The sequence below is a fragment of the Marmota flaviventris genome, chromosome 5 (assembly GCF_047511675.1).
Source record: "Marmota flaviventris isolate mMarFla1 chromosome 5, mMarFla1.hap1, whole genome shotgun sequence".
NCBI lineage: Eukaryota > Metazoa > Chordata > Mammalia > Rodentia > Sciuridae > Marmota > Marmota flaviventris.
This window is the reverse complement of record NC_092502.1, coordinates 36,715,039-36,735,184: the sequence shown is the minus strand read 5'-3', so window position 1 is coordinate 36,735,184 and position 20,146 is coordinate 36,715,039. Positions and strand designations below refer to the sequence as shown.

General features: G+C 52.8%; 2 protein-coding genes across 7 annotated transcripts; one reads left to right on the top strand and one right to left on the bottom strand.

Annotated features, from left to right (window-relative positions):
* The first annotated feature begins 5,719 nt into the window (after nt 1-5,719).
* On the top strand, nt 5,720-8,686 carry Ltc4s (leukotriene C4 synthase). 4 transcript variants are annotated; one of them, XM_027953348.3, is made up of 5 exons: nt 5,720-5,860; nt 7,778-7,877; nt 7,982-8,052; nt 8,140-8,212; nt 8,519-8,686. In XM_027953348.3, the coding sequence occupies exons 1-5, from the start codon at nt 5,803-5,805 to the stop codon at nt 8,652-8,654; spliced, it is 438 nt and encodes a 145-aa protein (XP_027809149.1). In that variant the 5' UTR covers nt 5,720-5,802; the 3' UTR covers nt 8,655-8,686. The 4 variants fall into 4 exon arrangements, with proteins under 4 accessions (XP_027809149.1, XP_027809148.1, XP_027809147.1 ...); XM_027953347.3 differs by having other exon boundaries at nt 5,721-5,860; nt 8,421-8,686; XM_027953346.3 differs by having other exon boundaries at nt 5,721-5,860; nt 8,131-8,212.
* A 1,066-nt stretch (nt 8,687-9,752) lies between these two features.
* Mgat4b (alpha-1,3-mannosyl-glycoprotein 4-beta-N-acetylglucosaminyltransferase B) lies at nt 9,753-19,855 on the bottom strand. Of its 3 annotated transcripts, none has more exons than XM_027953333.2 (15): nt 19,689-19,853; nt 14,195-14,380; nt 13,966-14,106; nt 13,742-13,875; nt 13,273-13,319; nt 12,847-12,960; nt 12,541-12,616; nt 12,260-12,374; nt 11,793-11,923; nt 11,514-11,621; nt 11,233-11,426; nt 10,732-10,810; nt 10,564-10,651; nt 10,333-10,445; nt 9,753-10,234 (listed from the first exon to the last, which is right to left on the bottom strand). In XM_027953333.2, the coding sequence occupies exons 1-15, from the start codon at nt 19,783-19,785 to the stop codon at nt 10,211-10,213; spliced, it is 1,647 nt and encodes a 548-aa protein (XP_027809134.1). In that variant the 5' UTR covers nt 19,786-19,853; the 3' UTR covers nt 9,753-10,210. The 3 variants fall into 3 exon arrangements, with proteins under 3 accessions (XP_027809134.1, XP_027809135.1, XP_027809136.1); XM_027953334.2 differs by lacking the exon at nt 19,689-19,853 and adding an exon at nt 14,873-14,909; XM_027953335.2 differs by lacking the exon at nt 9,753-10,234 and having other exon boundaries at nt 10,333-10,461; nt 19,689-19,855.
* Between the last annotated feature and the right edge of the window lie 291 nt (nt 19,856-20,146).

Here is a 20,146-nt window from a genome sequence, read left to right as displayed (position 1 = left end):
TATCAAAATCACAAAAGATAAAGAGACTGAGAAGCTGGGTAATGGTCCCAATTGGAGTAAATTAAAGACACAAGATAGCTAAATGCAAAAGAGAATGCTGGACCAGAAGAGGAACATTATGGAACAACTGTTGAAATTTGAATAAGGTCTATGCTATGTTTTTTTAAATTGATTTTATTTTTTTAAAAAATACAAGACAACAGTGGAATGCATTACAATTCTTATTACACATATAGAGCACAATTTTTCATATCTGTATATAAAGTATGTTCACGCCAATTTATGCCTTTATACATGTACTTTTTTTGCATTATAATTCTTTTTAAATTTTTTTTTAAATTTTTTCTTTAGTTGTCAATGGACCTTTATTTTTTTATTTTTATGTGGTGCTGAGAATTGAACCCAGTGCCTCACACATGCCAGGCAAGCACTCTACCACTGAGCTACAGCCCCAGCCCCTGCATTACAATTCTTAATACACATACATACCACAATTTTTCATATCTCTGTTTGTATATAAGGTATGTTGACACCCAATTCAAGTCTTCATACATGTACTTTGTATAATGATGTCCTTCACATTCCACCATCCTTGCTAATCCCCTGCCCCCTCCTTTTGCCTCCCACCCCACTTCCCTATCTAGAATCAATCTAATCCTCCCATGCTCCCCCGTCCCTACTCCACTATGAGTCACCCTCCTTATGTTATGGTTGAATGATGTTTGTCCTCCCTACCCAACTCTTGCAGGAGCTGAATTTCCCAAATCTCATGTTAATGGTATTAAGAGGGTAGAAATTAATTGGATTATAGTGTGTAGAGGTGAGGCACTGGGGGAGTGAGTATGTTAGATTATTCATTAGAGTGGAGTCCTCGTGATTTAATCCTTGTTAATTTAATAAGGAAAGAAAGCAAGACCAGACACACACAGAGACATACCATACTCATGCTGTGATGTTATATAGCCAAGAAGGACCCTCAGCAAAACCTGCATCATGCTATTTGAATGTCTAGCCTCCAAAACTGTGAGCTAAATAAACTTCGTTTATCTACAAAATGTCCTGCCTCAGGTATTTTGTTATAGTAATGAAAAGTTAATAGTCTGTAGATTAGTTAATAGTCTTATATCAATGTTAATTTACGGGCTTTGATAATTTTATTGTTGCTATAAGACGGTGGAGGGCTTAGGGGTATAGCTCAGTGGTAGAAAACTTTTCTAGCATGAAAGAGGCCCTGGGTTCAATTCCCAGCACTGAAAGAAAAAAAAATGTCAACATTTGAAGAAAATAGGTAAAAGGTATGCAAACATTATTTGTAATTTTTTTTTTTAATTGGTGGAGCTGGGGATTGAACCCAGGGCTTTGTGCATGCTAGGCAAGCATTCTACCAACTAAGCTGTATACCAGCCCTTATTTACAAACATTTAAACACATCTTTATTGAGGTATCATTTATATACCACAAAATTCATCTATTTTAAGCATACAACTCAATCATTCTTATTAAATTTACCAACTTGTTCAAACACTACCACAAGCTGGTTTTAGAACATTTTCATCATTCCGATAAGGTCCCTCATGCTCTCAGCTGTAGGCAACCACTGGCCTGCTTTATGACTTTACGGAGTTGCCTTTTCTGGACATTTCATGTAAATAGAATCTGTGGTCTTTTGTGTTTCTCAAAGTCTCTGTACTCTTTCAATGGGACAGTTACTGAAATTTAAATAAAATCTGTAAAATGGCTTGAAGATATCAATGTGAAATCTCTTGGTTTACATAATTATATGATGCTTATACTATATATCTTTTTAAAATATTTTTTTAGTTGTAGATGGACTTAATAACTTTATTTATTTATTTATTTATTTTTATGTGGTGCTGAGGATCAAACCCAGTGCCTCACATGTTCGAGGCAAGTGCTCAACCACTGAGCCCCAGCCCCAGCCCATATACTTACTACTAGAGGAGGCTGAGTGAAGAGGGTATTATTTTTGCAACTTTTTGTAAGTATAACATGGTTTCTGTATTTACATATTTATTTATTTGTACTTTACAGCTGAGGGTCTATGTTGTGTACTGCTGCTGCTGGTCTATTGTATTTGCATTCTGATTCCTTTTCAACCTCATGGTTGAAAACCAGCAGGGCCTTTCTACGTCCCAGAGGCCCTTCAAGAGCTCAGCATCCAGAAGGTTCTTCCTGGCCATGTGGGGGCTGAGGTCACACAGGGCAGGTTCTGCAGGAGCTCAGGGAGGAGCTTTCCCTTCCTGTTCACAGCCCTGGTGTCTCCAGGGCTTGACAGGAGGGCGGAGGGTGGGTGGCCAGTGCCTGGTGGACCTTGGACTGGCTCTTCCTGTCAGCCTGAGCATGGCCAACCCTAGACAGGGTCCTGAGAGTCTGGGCAACTCAGTGAAGGAGGTGAGCACAAAGGAGACTGAGACCCTGGACCCTGCCTGGACATCTGTCCAGGGACTTCCTCAGAATCTGCTGATGTCAGGCAACAGTTTCCTGTTATTAGAGCAGAGGGGATGTTCCTGGATGGGAGGACATCCAGGCCTCGGAGGAAATGAAAGCCTGGTGGAGAGAGGGTCTGAACTAAAGACCCAGACATGCCAACAGGCCCATGGGTAAGCTCTGATACAATGCACCGAGAGACTCCAGAGGTGTGTAAAAGTTTACTAACAGGCATGTGGGCAACCACACAGTTCACAGAGACACATGGGGGCACAGCTGCCAGATCCTATGCTGGTGCCTGCCTAGCAGCATGTGCTCTGCCCTCCCTAATACAGGCCTTGGTAGTCTAGAGGGGAGACCAGAGCCGTAGGGGCTGCAGTCAGGGAAGGTTTGTTGTGGTGTGAACTGATAAATACAATCAGTAAGAGTGTAAGTTGTAGGTTATAGATTAGTAAAAAATATAGATTATAGATATAAGATTTTGATAAGTGAGATAAGACAATTATAAAGCAAGAACTGTCATAGGTGGGCCTAAGACTCCATTTTGCTGCCTTCTGTAAAAAAAAAAAAAAAAAAAAAACAAAACTGTTACAAGAGCTGTTTCTGAGAAACTGAAATGAAAGCTGTTTTCTTATAATGTATGGTATTCTGTATTTTGTACCCTACAAAATGTACTCAACCCAGGATATGGTGGTCTTGGTGATCCAAGACTCTGAAGTAGATTCTCGCTCCCACTAATCACCTGCTTGAACTCAGGATAAGGTTGTCTGACACCTGCTCAAACCCAAGATGTGATTGAGTTGCTGTGCTAACTGCTGTTTTAGCTTCTATGATTGGCTTGCTTGCATGACGCTAAGGAAAGCCCCTGAGCTGTGGTTTTCGTCCTTAAATTCCCAAGACACAGGCCAGGAAATGGCTGTTCTCCCACAGAGCTTCAGTCTCTACAGGTGGGTGACAGTCCCTGGCCAGGTAAATAAAGTTCTCTTTGATTTGAATTTGGACTTAGAGTGTTTTCTGAAGTGGCTCCTTATAACAGGTTCAGGGGGCTGGGGATGTGGCTCAAGCAGTAGCACGCTCGCCTGGGATGCGTGCAGCCCGGGTTCGATCCTCAGCACCACATACAAACAAAGATGTTGTGTCCGCCGAAAACTAAAAAATAAATATTAAAAAAAAATAAATAAATAACAGGTTCAGGGAGGAAGTGGGCTGGGTGGCAGAGAAGGCCCAAAGATGTGGCTGGCATTGCTCTCTGGCACTCAGACTCCTGGCTTCTATCAATCATCTTCCAGCCCTTGGCATAATTGCTCCTGTTAGATGTTGGCCTAAGTCAGGGGACAAGCATGAGGACCCACCCCTGACCTTGAAGAACTTGCAGGGCCCCCAGTTGGGGATCATCTGTTGTCTTGGGGATGATGATGAGCAAAGGGCAGTGACTATTGGCCAGGTGAGGAGACGGAGAAAGGGGTTCTGGGAGAGCCCAGCAGGCACAAAGTCCCCAGGTTGGAACCAGGGCTTGGGGACAACAAGAAAGGAGGCTAGCTGTGTGCTAAGCATGGAGCTTCCAAGGTCATATGACCCAGACATATTGAGACTCTCCTAGTGTGACCAGCCAGTGTGTGCATGTGGGAGAGCATCCTGGTGGCTCAAGACCTGGTGAAGTGGCAGTTACTCTGTCCCCTCCTTTTCCACAGCACAGCCAGGCTTGCTTGTGGCCTCCAATGGCCCCTACCTTTGTACCCTCAACCCTCAGTCTCTGGTATTACCAGCATGTCACCGAGCTGGCATGCCTTTGCATCTGTATCAATATGGAATCTGTTACCACTGACCAAACCCACCTCGAAACAGCTTTAGTCAAAAAGAGAAGTGACATTTCACAAAACTGAAAAGACTGGCTGGGTATAAGGGAACACGCCTGTGATCCCAGCTACTCTATTCTGTGGTTGAGGCAGTAGGATCGCAAGTTCAAGGGCAGCCTTGGCAATTTAGCAAGACCCTGTATCAAAATAAAAAATCAAAAGTGCTGGAGATGTAGCTCAGTGGTAGAGTAATTACCTCAAGGTTCAGTCCCAAGTATCACAAAACAACAACAACACAACCCTGAAAAGGCCTGGGAGAGCATGGCAGGCAAGGTGAGCCCCAGGGACTCCCGCAAGCCGGAGTCCTCTGGTGCCCTTGGCAGTCTCTCTCCCAACTCTAAACTTCCTTGCCCAAATTGCTAATGAATTTTCCAGAATCACATCTCACCATCTTGAGTCAGCCTTGGCTCACACAGTTTTGTTTTTTGATACCAGGAGTTGAACCCAGGAGCGCTTAACATCTGAGCCTATCCGCAGCCCTTTCTGTATTTTATTTTGAGATAGGGTCTTGCTAAGTTGCTGAGACTGGCTTTGAACTTGTGATTCTCCTGTCTCAGCCTTCCGAGCCTCTGGGATTACAGATACACACCACTGTGCCTGGCTGGCTCACAGTTTTGGCTCACTTGTCCATCCCAAGGCCTGGGAGGGGCAAGAGTCAGTTCTGTTCAGATCACAGGACTGAAGTGTGGGGAGGATTGGGGCCTCAGAAAAGTGAGAAATGCTATCCTGAGCTAACTGGGATGCTGGGCAGAAAAAGCCAGATGACTGCTTGGGGTCAGAGACTCCCAAGTAAGAAGACCCACCCTGCCAACCAGGAGGCCTTGGGAGAAGAATTCCCTCCATGGCCCAAGGTAGGATGGCCCTTGTGCATAGAGGCTACCAGGATGGCAGGCATGATGTTACCTGAAAGGAGCAAGAACATGGCTAGGCCTAGTGTGACTGGGGGCACTTGGACTTCATTATGAGGCCAGAGGAAGCTGGGAAAGTTACAGTCATTGTTGTTTAAGGTTGTACACTACTGAACAGCCCTGGTTAGAGGTGGAGAAATAGGTAAGTGTGGGTATGGGTGGGTGGGGGAATCAGGGCTGGGAGCCTGGGAGCCTGGAGTCTAGGACTTGGGAAGAAGGGGAAGTCTGAAGGGCCATCTGGGACCAGCTAAGGGTGCAGAGCAAGGGAAAAACTGTGGGGAAACAAAACAACTGGACATAACCCAGCGCTGAAGCAGGCCTGAGTGGACAGCTTGGGCTCTGTCAGCACAGAACCAGTCATGGAAGGGGCAAGAAGAACTAGGGAAGTGGCCAGACTGTCCCCAGTTCTGGCTTCCGCCCTTCCAGCTAGCCTGGGCTCCCTGCCTTTGTGGTTACTCCCCCGCTATGCACCTCCCTCCACTGAGAAGGGGTGGAGTGGGTGCTGAGCTGCTCTTCCTCTCTGGGGCCCGCCTCTGAGCAGCAGATGGGCTGATAAGAACTCTGCAGCTAGCCCTTCCAATACTGGCACCATGAAAGACGAGGTGGCTCTTCTGGCCAGTGTTACCCTCCTGGGAGTCCTGCTGCAAGGTAGGATGGCTCCTATCTGGAAGTGGGTAGGCCTCAGACCCATGCAATTTGTCTTCTATCTTCCAGACCCTGGGAAAGGGGTGGGGGTCCCAGACCTGGGTGAAGGGCAGAGGGTTACCTCCAGCCTAGGCTCCTATTGCCAAGGCCCACACTTTTCCAGAGTCACTGGAGACCTGCATGCCCTAGGGCCTGAGTTCTGGTTGAGAGGCTCACTTGGATTTTCATAAGGTAGTGAAGGGAAAGCTGTGGGGGGGTGTCTGCAGGACAAGCTGTGAAACTCTGGGCAGTTACCAACACTGAGAGGGATGGATGAATAAGGGGGACAAGCAGCAAAAAGGAAAAAGACTGCTGAGGGACAACTGAAGTAGGCATGCTAGGTGGTGGCTTGGGGATGGGGGTTGGTGGCCTCTTAGCCAGCATAAGAAGCCTGGAAGAGGGCAGGACTCCCAAAGGATCCTAGTGTGGTATCCAACTGTGTGGAGCTGTAGGACTTGGGGGTGGGAGAGCACCTAGATGAATGGGGGGACCACTCATGACTGTACCCTTCATTCTTGGGAGAAGAATTCCCTCCATGGCCCAAGGTAGGATGGCCCTTGTGTATAGAGGATGGCAGGCCATGGGCTTAGAGCAACTGATCTCTGCCCTTTCCAGTGTCTCTCTCTGGGAATCCCAAGAAGTGCCCATTCCCTTGCCCTTCCTTCAAAGGCACCTTCCACACTGGGACCATGCAGACCTGGACAGGATTGAAACCTGCTCCCTAGTCCCCCGAAAGGTGCCTGACTTTGATGCTTTTCTCAGACTGGCCTTAGACACATTCCTGGGCCAGATATCTCTGCTGCTTGAGGACACCATTGCCCCAGCAATATGAGGGCTAAGATATGGCACAGTCTGTGCTGAGGTCCTGAAAGGACTAAACAGGCAGGTCAACTTGACCTCTAGCATCACAAACAAGATGGGTCCCCAATTTCTTCTCAAGTAGCCACAGGTTTAGCTCCATAATCTACATTGTGCTGGCATGGTCACCCCTTAGCACCTACAGTACACTTGGAATGGGATATGTCTACAAAGGGCCTGGCACCAAAGGCACTAGAGCCATGGAACTCACCGGGAGACAAGCCTGTGTATGAGGTCAGGACCTGGCCTAGACCTCTGCACACTGCAAAAGGGCCACACTGCAAAAGAAGGGCCCCTATGGCCAGCTCACCTTCTGCACCTTTCCTGGGCATCTTGGAGTTAGGCTGGGAAAGTCCCGGCTGCAATTACTTGGGAGCAGGAAAGAAGCATCTGTAAGATTTAGGGTTGAATCCATAATGTTTGAACAGAAAAATAGACTGGAGCCTATGCCACAGTTTGGAGGCCTTGGGACACAGGCTTGAGTGACCCAAGCTTTAAGCAGCATCAGGGGGCCCTTTCTGGGTGATTTGAGCGAACATGTTCTCTTAGCCACTAGGGTGTGCTTCCTTGCATCTGGAGGAATAGAGTTTAATTCTACCTCAGCCTCCTCCCCCACATCTCATCACTCCCACCCCCTACCCCCGCCCACCGGTGGCACTTCCTGTCCAGAGACTAGAAAGCTGAAGTCCATGCCTAGAGAGTGGAAGTTGGGCATTTGCCTAAGTTTTGCAAGTCAAATTGTTCAGGAGCAAAGTCTCATGTGGCCTTTCCCACCAACAGTTGGCACCACTCACGAGGCAGAAAGGACAGGGCCTTTCCCTGCCCATAGCTTCAGCCCTGCCCTCCCCATTAAGCATCCTTGATGCAGCCGGCAGACGGGTCTGATAGGAGATTCTCGTGGAATGGAGTTAGAGGGGAATCTTTCTGCGTGAAGAAGGGAAAGTGCAGGGTGAGACAAGAGAAGGCCTCCTCACAAGTCTGCGGGGCGTCCAGACCTGACTCTGGCCTCCCCTCTGCTCCCAGCCTACTTCTCTCTGCAGGTGATCTGGGCGCGCAGGGCTTTCCGCGTGTCCCCGCCGCTCACCACCGGTCCGCCTGAGTTCGAGCGCGTCTACCGAGCCCAGTGAGGAGCGGCGGGAGGACGCGGAGAGAGTAGCGAGAATGAGGCGGATTAGGGTCAGAGGACCAACCAGACCGGCGGTCTCATCTACCCCGCCTCCTCCACAGGGTTAACTGCAGCGAGTACTTCCCGCTGTTCCTCGCAATGCTCTGGGTCGCTGGCATCTTTTTCCACGAAGGTCTGGGGGCAGGAGATGGGCGCTGCAGTGGGTCCCCTGGGGTCCCAGCGCCAGCAAGCACACCTGTCACTCTCGCAGGCGCGGCAGCTCTGTGTGGTTTGGTCTACCTGTTCGCGCGCCTCCGCTACTTCCAGGGCTACGCGCGCTCGGCGCAACTAAGGTGAGAACCCGGGCGGGACTCCCAGTAAAGCCGTTCTGGGGAAAGATCACTCATGGGCAGGGTTCTGAAGGCCCGGGCCCTTGGCAGATAGCTGGCCATCGGCTCGCCAGGCGGTGCCTTAACCCTGAGCGGAGAGGGTGGACAGGACTGGTGCGTGAGCTGGAGAGAGGCGGAGCCTCCTCCTGCACCCGCTGAGCTTGGCCCGCAGGTTGGCCCCCCTGTACGCGAGCGCGCACGCGCTCTGGCTGCTTGTGGCGCTGGCTGCCCTCGGACTACTCTTCCACTTCCTCCCGGCCACCTTGCAAGCTGCGCTTCTCAGACGGTTCCAGATGCTGCTGCCTATGATGACTTGAGAGGAAGGACAGCGGGTTGGCAAAGTTGGGAAGAGCCAGAGAGTCCAGGAGCAAAGGATGGTTGCCCACCCCTGCATCCCAGTGTCTAATTAAAGATTCCGTGACTGGTCCCCCAACTGCATTTTCTGGGTCGTGTGTGTGTGTGTGTGTGTGGGGGGGGGGGGGCGCATCAGAGGCTGTAAAGCCTGCAGGGATTCAGCTGTTTGGCGGTGGCAGTAGTGTTGGGGCTCGGAGGTATGGAAAGGGCTTCCCTTCCCTCTAAACCTTTACCCCGCCCCCACGCATTTAGTGTTCTTTTCACCCGTGTCCCTCAAGCCTTCTTTCCCTTCCACTGACCTTGGCTACCTAATTCCTCGTCTTCCCCCACACTGCCTTCACAACCAGAACTGGTCAGTCTCTCCCCAAATGAGAGCAGAGATCCCTTTTTTTGATCAGTACTGTGTCCCCCATGTCAAGAGCAGTAGAGTAGTGGGCATGAACCGAAGTGTAGTCAAGAATAGGTTTTCTCAAGAAAACATCAGGGTGCTTTGGGGGACCAGACACCAGGAAGGCCTATGGGAAAATCATTTCTAAAAGTGACTTTTGGCCTAGATAGCAGAGCACAAAGGTTTTATAAGCAGGGTCAAAAATGTGTGCCCTGAGGTTGGCTGGAGGTGGCTCATTTGTTTTAGGGAAGAAGACCCTAGTCTGAGACTAGGGAAGCCAGTGAGAAGGAGACAAGGACAAGAACAGAGAACCATGAAGGAGATGGAATAAAGAGGATGGAGAATACCTTTAACTTGAGGCACCAAGGAAAAGCTGGCAGCACAGGCAGCAGGGGCAGGGGGACGCCAGCCTACAGTGATATGGGGAAAGGGTATACTTGAGGAAGGGATTACTCCTAGGATGGGGGCAGCTTTGGGTGCTTGGACCTGAACTCAATGAGTTACTGACTAGACTGCCAGGACCCTATCTGGAATTGAGCAAGGTCCTATTGAGCAGTGGCTGCAGAAGCTCTGGACATGTATCAGCAGAAGGCTGGGCCCTTGGCCTAGCTCTGAGAGATCAAGTCCATCACTGCAACTCATACAGGGTGGGGTCTCTGAGTACCAGGGCTTCCTTTGACCACCAGCAAATGGGGTCCTTGGAGGTTGGGCAAGTGTAGAGGCAGACCAGGAGTTGCCTGGCCAGAACTCAGAGCATTCACATTTGAGGCACACACTTCATTAATCCTTTATTACAAGTCACGCTCTTATAGAAGTATATGTGGACTTACGTGAAAAAATCAAATGTATCCAAGAATAAAAAACACAGCACATAAAGTAGTATATGCATTCCAGTGTTCGCGCCAGAGACAGTGGGCGCCCAAGAAAAAGCTCTTCTAAAACGGCCTGGCCCAAGCCAGCTGGCTGGGTGTGAACAGTTCGGGCGGGCAGCCAGTGGGCCAGCCCTCAGGCACAGTGTGGGGGCCGCCTGCCTCTTCCCGCGGCCGGCGGGCAGGGGCAGCACCAGCTCCTGGGGCCTCCGGGCCAGCGGTGGACCCCAGGCCTTGCACAGAACCCTCTGGACAGGATGGATGCGCCTGGCCCTCCGGGGGCAGCAACGACAACATCCTTGGACACATGGGCTTCAGGGCTGGCCACAGAGCACCCTCAGAAGCCCTCGCTCAGTCGGCTTTTTTCAGGAAGATCTGGAGGAGTTGGGCACAGGGTCAGTGCGGCTCAGGGCTCAGGGCTCAGGGCTCTGTCATGGTTTCCCTGCTGTTCCCTGCACCTTGCCCTGGCTTACCTCACTCAGAATGACCCACACTGGGGAATCAGTCTGAATGGACAGACGCAGTGCTTCCAGGGGTCCAAAGGCAGGGTCTACCTCACCTTCTGCCACACCCTTGTAGAAGGAGCCTAGGGGAGGGCAGTGCTGAGAAGTAAACATGCCAAAACCTAACACTCAGCCTAAACAGGGCCTGCATGTTCAGCCCAGCCAGATGCCCCCCCCCAGCCCCCACTGTCCTTTACTCACCTATCTGAAGGTAGCCATCAGGGCTCCGAGGATAACGAAGAGTGGCTGAGCGGCCCTCCTGCAGGGCCTCCTTCTCTGACTGGGGATTCTGGGGGCAAATCAAGGGGCTGGAGTGGTTGCCATGAGAGGGTCAAGCCTCAGTGTCCACCCACATCCTGGAACACTCACGTCAAAGGGCAGCACCTCCACAGAAGTGTTGAAGAGCTTGTCTTCTGGGTGCTCAATGTTCCCGCTGCGGAAGAAGAACCTGCACATGGCCAGACAAATGGGTGAGCTGCTGCAAAGGGTGACACACTGCCCAGGATTCAGCAGAAAAAGGTCAGGCTTGGGCAGGAGTGCAGTAGGTGGGCCCCAGAGCTAGGGGGGGTAGATACCATCACAGGCGATCTATGGGCCATAAAAGGCAGCCAGGGCCTTACCTTGGGACAATGATCATTGACAATGATCTAGTGACAACCATCACCTAGAGGCACTGCCTAAACTAGTCCTCACAAGGTAGTAAGGTACCGTTATGAGCCCCACTTTGCAGATAAAAAAAAACTGAGGCATGGTGAGGTTAGATAACAGTGAGGTCAATTTTCTGGGGGTCATATGCAGGCAAAGGAACTTGTGCTGAGGTCAGCACCTTGCCCCCTCCCCCAATGTGGCCCTGTGGCTGTTGACACTGACCGCTCAAGGCGTAATGGTTGGAAGAAGCGGAAGCGGATGAAGTCCCCTGCAGCAGGTGTGAACGCCCAGAAGAAATCCTCACGTAGGTAGGCCTTCTCCAGGGTGAAATGCTGGTATGTCTTCAGGCTTGTGCTCACCTCAGCGGGTGGGTTCACATGCTCCTTCCTCAGGGCCTGCTTTCCAAAATCCTTGTCCTGTGGCACAGAGGAACAGTGAGTTGAGCATGAGTGAGTTTCACCCTGATCCCCATCCCTGCCTCAGGAGCATGTGGTATACCTCACCTTCAGTTTCTGGATTTTGCCGGCCAGTGACGAGTGAGTGCCCACATGCTGGAAGAGGGACGGCTTAAAGCGGATCCGAAGGTTGGCCTTCTGCCGGTCACAATGCTTCTGTGAAGGGAGAGCGACACCCTAGGGTTCAGCTCAGCCCCAACTCCAAGGGCAGGCCTGGCCAGCAGGGCTATCTCCTCATGATCAGACATGTGGAGGAGAACACAGTCAAATGCTATTGGCTGAATGCCCAGCTTCTCCTGTTCCTCACTCTGTGCACCCCCTACTTACCGCATCCTTTTCAGGGTTGCAGACCTTCACCCAGAGAATATGGTCCAGAAGCCAGTCAATGGGCTTGTCCCGGTAGAACATGAGGATGAACTCCACAATCAGGCTCAGGTCCAATGACTTGAACATCTTTCCTGGAGGTGGGGTTGGGGTGGGGAATAATGGGTACAGAATGGATAGCATTGCTTGACCCTCTTTAATTCCTATGAGAGCCACTGGAAGAGTTCCACTACAAATCTGTGAAACAGCTTTTGGCAGGTGGGGGCATAAGGGGATAGACAGGATGGTGAACCCAGACATCCCCATGCAGAGGGCAGATGGGGCTATAGCAGGCACTCTAGAACACCTCAATCTGGACAAAGGCTCATAAGCATGACAGCATGATACTGGAGCTAAGAGCTAACAGCAGAGGGGTGGCAGGATTGAAGGGCTGTGGACAGGCCAGTGGGACTGGGTAAGGGTTGGCATACCAATGAAGCCCAGCTGGGAGAACTCCAGGATCATCCAGTCCTCTGAGGGTTGCTGCAGTGCGAAGTTCTTCATGGTGCTCAGGTAGTTGGGCTTGGCTACGATGTCATCCTCCAGCTGCATGAAAGTTTGGGACTCAGGATGGACACAGGCAGGGCAGGGTCCTTCATCCAAGTTTAACCAAAGCCAGAGCAGGAAGGGATATGAGGCAGGTCAGGGCTAAGCATCCAGGCCCAACCAAGGTCCGGGTTAGAGCAGGGGCATACAGGGTCTCAGGGCTGACCTGTACATAGTAGATGCCTTTGGACTGCGCATACATCATGAGGAAACAATAATCGAGGTTCTGTTTGGTCCTCCACCTGTGGGTTGGAGGGCAGGGGTCTCAGCTCCTGAGACTCCTTCACTTCCAGTGTGACTACCAGAGAAGCCACTGAGTGGGAGGGACCCATCCTCCATCCCCCATCCCCATGCAGCAGTCCTCCAAGGACAGACACATGGTGACAAGTGCTCTGGACTCAGATACCAACAGGCTCAGCAGGTGGACAGATTGTTGGGGCCACCAAGGTGTTGAGGGGAAGTGGGCAAGTACCTGACTCTCTCCTTGGGGTCCCCAAAGGACTCTCGGAGGCGGGAGAAGTCAGGGTAGAAGTGAGGGGAAGGGGAAATGACCTCCAGGAGCCCGGAATGGATCTCCGTGGGGAACCTGGAGAGAGGGGCAGGAAGGCCCAGTGGGTGTGTAGCCTCCAGGGCTAAGAGGGCCTCTGAGCCAACCCTTTGTTAGGGCTCACCAGGTAGACATCCCCTCTCCTTCCCACACCACCACAACCAGTGTACTGAGGCACTGAGGCTCCAGAGGGGCTTGGACACCCCTACACACTCACCCTCTCTCAGCCAACAGGGGAAGCATCTTCCCCCACAGACGGAAGGCACCATCTTGTGGGGGAGGCAGGCTCCTGTCTGCCCAGCACCCCAAGGGCCTTCCCTTCACCAGCTTTCTTGGGTTTCCAGTACTCACAAGGCCTTGATGTTCTCTGTCACTGCCGATGTATACTGAGAGTCAGTCTGTGGGAAAACCAAGCACCCTCTTAGGCTGGTTACCACCCCTAATGGCCTGGAAGAAGGAAGGAGGGACAGGGGTGCAGACTTCAGATGTCCCCACGTGTGGAGGGAATGAGCCTCTTGTCCAGAAGGCCAAGTAAGGCCAGGGCTGGGAGTCCCAGTTACCTTAGGCAAAGCCCTTTGGGATACATAGGGGGCTGACATAGAGTTGGGTGAATGGAACCAATAACAGGCCATCTCCACGAGGGGGCGCTAAAATGCTTCTTTTGTCTTAACTTTGTTTTGATAAATTTGTGAATGAAACTTCTGGTAGTTTTTTCCTCCAGGATGTTGTTCTGCTTTTATTTATTACTTCTTTTCTGGTTATTTGGAATCTTGGGTCTTCCCTCTATACCTTCCTCACCCCCACGCCCTAGACCACTCGCCTCGGCGATCAGCACCACGATGACGGAGTCTTCCTTCTCCTGCGGACTCAGCTCAGAAATGAGAGAGTGCAGCGTGTCTGTCAGGTACGAGTGCACCTCGCGCCGCACGCTCGGGATGCCCATCACCACCGACACTGTAGGGGCGCACAGAGGTGACAGTGGGCACGACGCTGGGGACTCCTCACTGCCCGCCTCTTGCCCCTGCTAGGCTACTACACTCCTACCTCCTGTGCGGCCCTGGCCCACGCGCACTGCTGGTTGCAGACTGCTCTCCTTGGCCAGTAGGTGTGGCAAGTGGTGGAAGACTGTGGGCAGGTGCAGCACGTGCCTGTGCGAGACGTTCCACGGCTTCAGTCGGGGATCCTCTGGGTGGATCAGAAAGGAACTGGTCAGACAGTGGGCCTGCAATCTGTCAGTCCCTGTGTGCCTCATCCTGCCCTCTGCACAGTTCACCTGTTAGGCGGCCCCAGGTGCGATTGCCTTCTCCGTCTCGCAGCGCCTGTCTCTCTGACACCGCTCTCTTGATCTCATCCAGCACCAGGTTGAGCTCCTTGGAGCGCTTAAGACTCTCCTGCTCAGCCGCGTGCAATCGGTCGCGCAGTGCCAGGAACTCCCGCTGGTAAACGTCCACTACGTCGCCTGTGAGGCCGTATGCATAGTTACCAGGGGGAGGCCTGGAGCATACCTTGCTCAGGTAAGTCCCTTGCTCATATTAGTGCATACAGCTGAGTACCCATCTGTGCACATCTACAATAGCACATCTATAGCTCTTCTCGTGACTGCCTTACATAAGGGTCACTGGTAAAGTCACACTGATGCTCATGCTTGGGGTAGGCAAGCCCCCAGCAGGGGGATTTGCCCTCTCACCATACTTCTTTGAGGAGACCTCTAAAGTCAGAACACCACTAGATCACTTCCAGTCCCAAGCCAGGGAATGCTAAGCAGGGGATGGAATAGCCTCAGACTGAATCCTCTCTGCCCATTGGCTCCCAAAGCCCCCCTCCTGCTTCTTTTGCATGTGCTCTTTGTGGGGATTAGAACACCCAAGGTCCCATCCAGGATACAAGGACTTTGCCCTTCTTCAAGCAGTTCCTCAGCTCTAGCCTTCCCCTTCCCTCTTGTCACCCTTACCTGAGCTCAAAGTCAGCGCCATCCCCAAGTCCTTCTGGGGATAGCCAGCCTCCCTGAACTCCTATTCCTATCCTCCCAGTAGGACTGATCTGTGACCCTGGGTGTCTGTTCACAGTCCTGGTTGTCATCTGCACTGAATTCTCAGTGTCACATAGGACCCTGGGAGTGGCTGCTGCAGTTTTAGCCACTCCCATCCCACCTGCTTGCTCAGATAAGTAGATGAAGTTGAGAAACTAGCCTAAGTGTTGCTCAAACAGTCAGGGGACAGGGGGTGGACAGAAGCCCTGAATGCCTGCATGCCACCCAGGGGGAACCGGGTCAGAACCTCCAATAGGACCCCAGATAGCAGTAGCTGGGCTTGGGCATTAGGGGTATACGTAGGCTGGGAACAGCACAGGTGGGGCTGCCTGAGAGCAGAGAGGATTTCCTGGGGTGTCAAGCACCTGGCTCCACTGGTCTGGCAAGGACCAGTGGGCAAGAATGATAAACAACCCCCATGGCTGGGTGCCAGCAATTCCTGCCAGACTGTGCATTCAAGGCCTTTGTTAGTCTGGCTTTTGCCCTCTTTATTTGCCATCACATACACCTCCTCTTCATCTAACATTTATTGCTTTTGCACAGCTGTTTCTTCTGCCTGGAATCCCCTTTTGTCTTATGGGACTAGTGAAAGTACGTGTAGCCTTCAAGGCCTTGTTTCCAGGTCTCAAAATTTAAGAATCCTTCCAGAACTCCCCTCCTACCTCAAGCAGTTCTGCTATTCCTTGATCCCTGGTGGGTTCACAGCTCCTTCAGTACCCTAGGATGGCATTTCCCCCACCCAGCCCTGTGCACCAAAGGTCAGGATCAAGGCAAAGGACACACCTCCTTCTGCAGCTTCAGCCTCAGACCAGGCAGAGGTTTAAATGCTAAGTCCCAGAGCAAGAAGAGGGAATTGGAGAAGACAAAGCTAAGCAGATCCCCCTGGAGGTACCTCTTACTAGAGCAGATGGTTCCCCAATCTTCCCACACCCTGCCTCACCAGGGTTAAAGGCCATACACCTTGCTTGGTGGTGGTGGGTGGGGGGAGAAGGAGTCGGGTTACCAGATCTGAGGCTCCTAGCCAGTTACCCTAGAAACCTGACTCCTTGAGTGCAGAATTGGCCATCTTCAACACTCACAGCTCTTCTCTTTTCAGTAGTGGTAGTAGTAGCTGACGGAGAGAATCAGAGGTGCTGAGACTCTCAGAGCTCCAAGGAGGAGTTCAGAGCTGCCTGGGTAGAACAGGTGCCTCCCTCTGTGTAGTGTAGCTAAGGGGCAAACTTATGCCACTGGCTCCATCCAAAATAGCTCCCTGAGGTGGGGCCACTCTGAGGGGGGGAGGGAAGGCTCACATACCTCTAACTAGAGCCCCATTTCCCCTACCCTTTGGTCGGTTATTTAAATCGACCAAACTCTGTCCCTTATTGGACTGCCCCAGGTGGACAGGACAGGCAGGCCATGGTGGACAATGCTTCTCTGAATCATCCTGGCCACCTAGGCCTGACCACAGCTTGTTCCCTACCATGGTCTCTCTTCTGTTGGAAATGGCTCCTACCCAAGCTAGGGCTAGCTACTGTCATTTCCCTGAACACTGCTAGCCTTGTCTTGCCCGATTCTGCCCATAAGATTTGGGTTTGACCCTCAACCCTGGCTTTTCTGATGGTGGGTCCACTCTGTCCTAGCCTGTCAAAGCCAGAAATTCAAGCTCTGTGACCACCTTCCCCATGGGCTCTGCTTATACCAGGGCTCTGCCAGGCCATCCCATCATCCCACAATCTTTATGGGCTGGGTGGTGAGTGGGCTGAGAAGGCAACTCAAGTGATGAGGAGGCAAAGCCTGTAAGAGCCTGTGGTCCTTCTGGGTGAGCAGAACAGGGCATGGCAGAGGATCCTGGGAATTAGAGACTTTGGCTTCTCTTTCCAGCCATAACTTCCCACTTTAGGAAGGCAGGGTAGAGCTGGCCCCAAGCAAGGACTGAAGTTGTGACCACACTATTGAGAGCTATTGGTACACTATTGGCCTGGAGGTGTTCTCATTCCTTCCCTGGAGGCAGAGGAATCAGGCACCCTGGGGCCCACAATGTTCCACCTAGGTGAAGAAATAGATTCCAGAACCAAGCTAGAGCTCCAGGGTTGCATACTTAGGAAAGAGGAAATAGGCTCAGAGGGCCACAGGCAGGTGCCAGGTCCAGCCAGAGATCTGCTATGAACCTGTAGGGGAGGAAGGGGAACATGGAGAATGGCAGGTATCCACCCCTCTCCTGGGCTTTCTCCCTTCCAGGACTCAAGGAGGGTGTCCAACATTACTGAAGTCCAGGACTAGGGAGAGAGACAGCCTATCCACTGGGAAGGGCTGTGTAGCTGAGGCCCAGTGTTCCATCTCCCCCTAAGGGTCTGCCTCCCCAGGGATGGGTCTCAGCAGGTGTTTGGCTGAGGGCCACAGAGCTACTTTATAAAAATAGTCGGGGCTGGGGATGTGGCTCAAGCGGTTGCGCGCTCGCCTGGCATGCGTGCGGCCCGGGTTCGATCCTCAGCACCACATACAAACAAAGATGTTGTGCCCGCCGAAAACTAAAAAATAAATATTAAAAAAAAAAAATAGTCAAGGCCGGATGTGAAACTGGGCCCTAAACCCTGTTCCTGGGTCCATCTTGCCAAAGTCTAAGAATCCTTCCTGGACTTGACACAGGCTTCCTGGATGTCCCTTGCTCCTGCTGTCCCCTTCCTCTCTGGCTCCCTGCCCAACTCCTCCCTTCCCTGCAGATTTGGTTTCCTTTGCCTTTTCCCTAAGCACTGGACTTTCTCCTGAGCCCTATATCCACAGCAACCTGGAAGCCAGGATCTAATCTGGCTTCAGACTGATTGAGTCTGGCTTCACTGTGGGCTTATACAGAGTTGTTTGCTTATAAGAATGAGATGAAACATTCACACAATTGCCCAGATTTCTAGCTTCTCTCGAGGACTCCAAAGACAGGGCCCTACTGGGCCCCCATGGAAACAGTCATTGCCCTTTCCATTCCTAAAGGCTTTGGGATTTAATCCCCCAAGGGAAAGAATCCTTGCATCTCAGCCTCACTCTTCGCTGGGGAGCTCTCCTCAGAGTGCCAGCCTCCTGCATGCCCACCTCAGGCACAGGGGTCCTAGGTGGAAACACTCTGTTCCCCTCACTCTGCTTACTCCTCCAGGAGACTGATTCCCTATGGTGAGCTAGCTACTCTCCCAGAAGAGGCCTCCCATGGGGTACCTGGTTGTGGCTCCTGACATCAAGGCTGAGGACATGTGGCTGCTATACAAGACTTACAGGAACTGTGGCCTGGCTGAGGATAAGGTACAAGGGCTCATCATCTGATTTGAATGAGCCCTAGATCTTCAGACATGGCCCCACCTAGATTGCCATGCTAGTCTGTTTTCATGGATACTCTCCCAAGGGCACAAAATACCCTTCCTCAAGTGATACGTCCTCCCTATGGAAACTGTGCCTTGACTATGTCGTCCCCTGATAACACATTCTACCTGAACAGCCTCTATACTGCCATGCTGTGTACCAGGCCTTAAGAGGTATCTCCTCAGGGTCCCTTATTTGTGAATCTTTGGCCTTGGAGCCCCAAGGCCAACCCTGGCCTCCACCCAAACAGAATGACAGCAAAAGGCTGGGTTGGGCTGGGCTGGGCTGGCAAGAAGCTGGTGGGGGCAGTTGGAACTTGGACTCCCAAGGAAGGATCCAGCTCCTCCACCAGCCTCCTCCTCCAACCTCATTACTGTGCTGTTGGGGAACAGGGAAGTAGTTTGTAGAAGGGAGGCAGAGAGTCAGCTGGCCTTAGCCTGATCCTGCAGGAAGGAAGCAGCTTTTCCCATAGTGCCTCCAGTGCTCAGGCTGGAGGGACAAAGGGCCTCTGAGGGTCTCAGCCCCCTCAGGCCAAAACACCCCATCCTCCAGCAGGTGACTTGGGCCAGTGCTGAGGCCTCCCACTATGTGTGCTCAGTTCAGAGGCTCTAATGGTGGACTAGACAACCTGCCCAAGCTTCAGATGTGTTTCAGGAGGTAGGAGTGGTCCAATGAGACCACACAAAGTAAGTGATCAGATAGCCAGGGCTGGACTGGCTACTCATGAGGCCCTTCACTCACTCTGCACAGGTGAGAATACACAGAAAGGATTCCTGGGGAGTAGGTACCTGAGGAGTCCTGGGGCCCCGGTGCCAGGGAGAAGGTTGGCAGGTGGCCCCAGGGAGCAGTATGCACAGAAGCAGCACCAGCCGTGGGCTGGAGCTGAACGCTGGGAGTGGGATGGAGTGGCTAGGTGGTGTGGGGTGCAGAGTAGTGCCTAGCTGCCTCCTCACACCTGTCTCAAGAACACTGTGCCTGTTCCTGTCCAGATGCCTTGAGCAGGCTCCCCACATTACCTGGGCTCAGTTACCTCACCTCTGTGACCTTGTGTCTCTGCCCCTCTGGGATAACTCCATGGGTCCTCAACTGACCAATGGGAGTGATATTCCCAGGCATGGGGATAACTGCCCGCAGAGGCCAGTCCCGAGCGCTACACACAGGACAGATCACCGATCCGCCTCTTGGCCCAGCCCAGGCCAGAGGAGAATTTGGTTATTCCAGCAGCAAACAAGTGGGGGCGAGCCTGGGAGGGGCGTCCTCCCGGCCGGCCAGGACAGGGGCGCCTGTGGCCAATTCTAGCCGCCTCACGCGGCCTCTGACCAGACCCCTCTCCCGCCACCGACACCCAGGTGCACCCAGGTGTGGGGACGGGCGCGGGCCGAGCCCAGGCGGCCGCGGGGGATGGGGGACTCACCTTTCTGGCCGCTGAGCGCCGCGTACCAGGAAAGCGAGAGGAAGGCGCACAGACAGAAGAGCAGCAGCGTCAGGAAGGTGCCATTGCGGAGCCTCATCTCGGGTGCGCGGCGGGCGCCGGCGGGGCCGAGGCCGCATGGCCCGGGGGACCGGGGCCGGGGCGCAGGGGCCGGGAGGCGGCGGGGGCCCCGGCCCCGGGGCGAGGAAGGGCTGGGGGCCCGGGGCCGGGCGGGCTGCGGGCGGGCTGGGATGGGGCCCCGGCCGGGGACGGCTCTGGCTGCTCCTCCGGTGCGCGGGACACTGGGGGCCTCGGCTCGGCGGCAGGGCCGGGCCGGGCTGGGCTGGACTGGGCGGCGAGTGCCGCGGCCCGGCCTGGATCCGGGGCAGCCGCGGAGTCGACAGCGAAGGGCGGGGCGGCCCGGATTTAAAGGGGCCGCATCACCCGCTGCCGCCACTCTC

Excerpts from the sequence above, each read along its gene's own strand:
- Mgat4b (XM_027953333.2), bottom strand. The coding sequence starts at position 19,785 with ATGAGGCTCCGCAATGGCACCTTCCTGACGCTGCTGCTCTTCTGTCTG. Across the intron at positions 14,381-19,688 it reads GGCGCTCAGCGGCCAGAAAG|GCGACGTAGTGGACGTTTAC; the intron begins GTGAGTCCCCCA and ends ACGGCCTCACAG. Across the intron at positions 11,427-11,513 it reads GCAAAATCCAGAAACTGAAG|GACAAGGATTTTGGAAAGCA; the intron begins GTGAGGTATACC and ends TCTGTGCCACAG.
- Ltc4s (XM_027953345.3), top strand. The coding sequence starts at position 5,803 with ATGAAAGACGAGGTGGCTCTTCTGGCCAGTGTTACCCTCCTGGGAGTC. Across the intron at positions 5,861-7,777 it reads CCTGGGAGTCCTGCTGCAAG|CCTACTTCTCTCTGCAGGTG; the intron begins GTAGGATGGCTC and ends CTCTGCTCCCAG. Across the intron at positions 8,213-8,420 it reads GCGCGCTCGGCGCAACTAAG|GTTGGCCCCCCTGTACGCGA; the intron begins GTGAGAACCCGG and ends CTTGGCCCGCAG.